General features: G+C 41.1%; 1 protein-coding gene across 2 annotated transcripts in view; it reads right to left on the bottom strand.

Annotated features, from left to right (window-relative positions):
- Nucleotides 1-5,000, bottom strand: part of LOC125031126 — a 27,785-nt gene that overhangs the window by 816 nt on the left and 21,969 nt on the right. For both annotated transcript variants that reach the window (XM_047621646.1, XM_047621647.1), the window contains 4 exons: nucleotides 3,128-3,196; nucleotides 2,093-2,805; nucleotides 1,773-1,901; nucleotides 1-313 (listed from right to left, as the gene is read on the bottom strand). The exon at nucleotides 1-313 is cut by the window's left edge and continues 816 nt beyond it. In XM_047621646.1, coding sequence (XP_047477602.1) covers nucleotides 1-313; nucleotides 1,773-1,901; nucleotides 2,093-2,805; nucleotides 3,128-3,196 — 1,224 coding nt within the window. The remainder of the gene's footprint in view (nucleotides 314-1,772; nucleotides 1,902-2,092; nucleotides 2,806-3,127; nucleotides 3,197-5,000) is intronic.

Genomic DNA, 5,000 nt, shown 5'->3' with positions numbered 1-5,000 from the left:
GCAACCTGACTAATGATGACCATCAGCAAGATACCAGTCTTTACGTAATCGGGAGCAAGATAGTACGTGTGCCACCAAATCGCCCAGCAGCAGTACACCAGACTCTCCGCGACCTGGACGATAGGTTCGTACATGGAATTATAGGTGTACTTTTCCATCGAGTCGTTGTAGAGCTCGATGTTTTTCCTCAGTTTGGCGTAAGTGATGTGGGCTGCGATGCTGAGGAGTCCGGCGATCTTGGCGGAGACGTAGGCAAAGGCTGCGATGCCTAACCACGTCGTGCCGATGGCGCACACGGCGATGGTTCTGCTCACTGTAGGGGGAGAGAACTCGCTTTAATTCGCTTCTTCTCAAGTGGAGTAATCTTCAAGGAGTTGCCATAAATATGCCCTTAAAATAATAGCGTTAAACAAACTGGTATTGTACGATATAATATATATATATATATATATACACACACACATATATACATACATACATACATATATATATATTTATATATACATACATACATACATACATATATATACATATTTACACACACATACATACATGTGTGTGTGTGTGTGTGTGTGTGTGTGTGTGTGTGTGTGTGTGTGTGTGTGTGTGTGTGTGTGTGTGTGTGTGTGTGTGTGTGTGCGTGTGCGTGTGTGTGTGGGAAAAAAACATGATACATATACGAGTTTTACTGAAAATAAGACATTTTCGAAATCCTCCTGGAACCACCTTCAGGTCTAAAGAGGAAGTGGAGAAGAAGGAGCGTAAGTGAGAGAGAAGAAAAGCAACCAAGGTCTATATAAGTATATATAATTAAACAGACTTTGGTAAATGCAGGAAAAAAAAGCATTGGTAACTGGAAGCGAAGGAAGGTAAGGCACAATGAATAGCATAGCCACTAGGCGTCTGTCTCAACATATAAACGCTGTATCCAGAGGACACAATAACAACACCTTCTTCCGCCATTAGTGAGCAGGTAATCAGATGGATTGGCCAGCTGAGCGACTTGTCTTTCTTTCCACGGATTTCCACGCCCGCAGAGTGTGGATACTTGATTAAGCAGCTGCCCAATTTCAACCTAATAGTGCTTTTCTCCTGCCAACTGTCTCCTCGCTTCCTACATCCTCCGCCTAGTCCCATATGCCAGCTATCCTTCGCATAGACCACTTGATCTTTCGCGTCCGTTCACCTGCCGTTTAATGCATTGCTTCCCTCTCTCTAACACAATGGTTCTAAAGCTTTTTAGAGTCACGGACCACTTTAAGGATGATGGAAGCTATGAACTCCTTACCCACAAATATTCACATAAACATAACTTACATGCACTGTGTATAATGTACTTAATTTATTGAGATTTGATTTTCTCACCATATATGAGATACGCAAAGAATTATCAAACTTTAATGTAAACAATCTAAAAAGAAACATTAATATGAATATTATTTTTTATCTGATCCTCAAGGACCCCCTGAAACCCATCCATTCAAACCCCTGCTCTGACTTACTCCTTCCTCTCCCTTTCCTCGGCAGGCTTGCAGATGAAGTCCAGGAGGATTTCGAAAATGTTGCTCATTTTCAATAAATCTCGTTTGTGCATTGTGGACTTTTCTACCATTGTGTGTGTGTGTGTGTGTGGACATAAAATGTAGATATATAGGCGTGTATGCATTCTACGTTTTTGTCTTTCGTTTAGCCTGAGAGAATCGCGCCCATATAACCCACTTATGAACACTAGACGAAAGAAGCAACCGCAGCGAAGAGCCTCTCGGCCTCACCAGTGAAGCACAGCCGAAGCGGGATGAGAATCAGCGTGTTCCTCCAAGGGTCGTCGAGCCCTCGCTGCGTCACGAGCCACACGATCACGCCCACCGCAGGACTCGCAATAGGAATGTAAAGTTCTCTTCCTGAAATAGAAAAAAAAAAAATGTGCAACTAGATCCCGAAGCTTTGATAACTTTGTGCGGGGAATAATGGGTAAAACACTACAGCTATTCTTAATAACAGCAATAAGCTATATGTTTATCCTTATCCGTGATGATAGAAATTCGATTACTTGTTCAATCTACGACATGCCCTTTCTCTCCCCTATACTTACTATAATGCTGCCTTGAATCTAAAGACGAGAAGATCATGAGGACGGTGCAGGGCCACACCAGCAGCCAGACGAGTTTGTTCAAGTCCCCGTCGGTGAAGCTCTGCACTTCGTCCTTGGCTCTCTTCGTGACCCCAATGGTTTGATAGCCGAGCCCTTTCACAAAGTTTACTATATAATGGGTATCATTGCACAGTGTAAGAGGGTCCTTCTTCACAGTGCGGTCAGGAAGTTCTTCAGCACAAACGCCTGACCTGGAGACGTGAACGACGGCCTGCGATGCGTCGACGATGATGTGGTACGACAGCCTCTTCTCTTCGGCGTACAGTGACTGGATGTTCCTCGCGACGAACTTGTAAAGTTTTGGTTCTCCGGCGTAGATCTCTTCCTGTCCGTCAAAGGAGAGTTTAATGGTTTTGGTGTTGGGCAGGAACTTGGTAGGAGTCACCTTCATGGGCGCCAGGTGGTTACCAGTCTCCACTGCGTCAGGTGCTGGAGTCCCGTCGTCAGTGGTGCTGACAGGAGGTGCGGCAGGTACTGTCTGCGGAGGTACGCAGCTGCTGTAGGTGTGCTGCTCCGTGATTTCGGGCAGTTGTGTCGATGAAGTAGTTGTTCCATTGCAAATTGCGTACTTGGCCCTCAGCGCCTTGCGTTTCTTTGCTACCTGGTTCTTCTCGCAGCCGGCCACGAAGGATCGCCACGCCCTACGGCAAAGCCTGCAATGATTACAATTAAATATGAATGCACATATCATATTAAAAAAACATTAAATACACAGCTTCATGATCTGACATGTAAAATGCAATAATGGCTACATGTATTCATCATACATACGTATAAAATCATATCACATGGATAAATATTACTAACCTATAAACGAAGCTATGAAAAAAAAAAAAAAATTATTCTACCAAACTCAATACAGACATAACTGTAACGGTTGTGAAACCGCTCCGGTGCAGTATAATAATAAACTCTAAAATAGTGAATTACACGACGAAATAACCGCAAACATGTACGGCAGCTGAGAAGACTTACAAGAACAGCGGCGTCGTCTGTGTGAGAGCCAGGAATGCGAGGAGACAGCGGTTCACACTCCCGCGCAATCTGGAATAAGAAAAGGCGTTCTCAATAAGATTGTAAGCACATACGCAAACCCCCCGTTTTTTGCCCCACGACATTCCGAAGAAGCAAAATAGGAGGCAAACATTATCATAATTACATTTCTTTAGTCCGCTTTGTAACCAAAAGTTTTCGGATGATCCCAATTTTAAATAATCTAATTTTAAATTTGGATATCAATAGGAACTGGAAACTCGGCTAAATCATGACTGTGCCTGACTCTGTTTTATAACATATGTTCCCTAATTTCGGTTAATGCTTTAACTAAATATAAATGTTAATAATTCTTAGTGTTTTAACATCAAATTTAAAACTAAAATATGGACTGTTAAACATTAGCAAATAATTTCGTTTAAAGTCAATAACACTGAAGTTCTTCTTTATACCTCCAATAACGTATTTATAGATCTGTATAACCGTATCAATACTCGGTGTTTGTATGTGCAGTTAAAGTTTATATATATATATTTTTTTATCATGTCCTAAAAATGACTTAAACTTTGAGCTTGGTGGTAACAAAACAAATTCAATAATTAACAACTGCCTCGTGCATTAAAGATATGTAAAATTTATAATGTACATTGGCATGTTCACCTATCAATATCCCTAGTGAACGCCAGCTAATGATATATATATTTCTTTTATTCCTTAGAGGCTTCTCTAAACTAACTGCAGGTTGTTTGTTATCATGCAACAAAACTCGTTTGGCGCACGAGTTGTTTATATTCCTTGGATTCTCATTTTACCCTCGTGCATTGTTCGTATTATGTTTCGGAGAAGTCGCTTGGGAGCCACGAAAATAACACATTATCTCATTTCTCTACGTAGGTCTTGCTTTGTTCTCTTTTGCTATTTTGCGTGTTTTTCTTTTCACTGTTTCTTTTGTATGAGTAGAACACGCTATGTAACTTATTTTTATAAAGTCACACGTGATAACATCATTGGTGTTACTTTGATCTATCAACATTTATCAATTTACGCATTTTTTCTACTGACTCTATTTCATTAAAATAAAACGGTGAAATTTACTCATGAAATGAAAGTGGCGTCCTTAAAAGTATATTAGGAAGGTTCGTCTGGTGACTGGCCGTGCGTGGGTGGACATGTGGCCGTCAGAATCGTCATGCGGGCAAGCAGCCGGGCCTCGGGCAGCTAATGATTAGTTTCTACATCTTCTTCCCGACTTACCTCATCCATAGCCGCCTCGAATATCACTTTGTCTAAAACTCCCACATAATATCTTTATTTCATGACGGATTTCTGTCTTCAATGGTCCTCGGGAAGAGCACAAATAATCCGTAACTGGCAACACCCGCTTACCCGTTCAACTCGCGCGTGGCTGGTGCTAATGATAAATAAACCTTGAATGGCCCTTCAAGACAACAGTAGAGGATAAAAAGCATGTAATTTGTTCTATGGACTTGTTAATGCTCACTGAATTGAACTGAACACCGTGAATTGTAAGCCGCTAATGACCGATGATCGATTTTTTTTTATTTATTTATCCAACATTCCCCTTCGTTCGGAAACAAAGGTATAATACAGAGTAACAGTCTGAATATGATCCTCACAACACGAGTGCCAATTCAGAGGTCAATGGGCAATAAATATTCCGTGGGGGTCAATGATGGCCTTGGAAATTTGATAGTGTTCTCGAAATCAGCAAACAATATTAAAAAACTAAATAAATATAGCGCAATACCATTCCTGTTTCTAAATGTCTAGTTTTCGCAAATAGATTTCAGCATGTCTTTTTGTATAATAATCTCGTTCTAAAGGTTGATCTTGT

This window comes from Penaeus chinensis, chromosome 12 (genome assembly GCF_019202785.1).
Source record: "Penaeus chinensis breed Huanghai No. 1 chromosome 12, ASM1920278v2, whole genome shotgun sequence".
Classification (NCBI taxonomy): domain Eukaryota; kingdom Metazoa; phylum Arthropoda; class Malacostraca; order Decapoda; family Penaeidae; genus Penaeus; species Penaeus chinensis.
The sequence above is the reverse complement of the archived record's forward strand: the minus strand, read 5'-3'. Positions and strand labels throughout refer to the sequence as shown.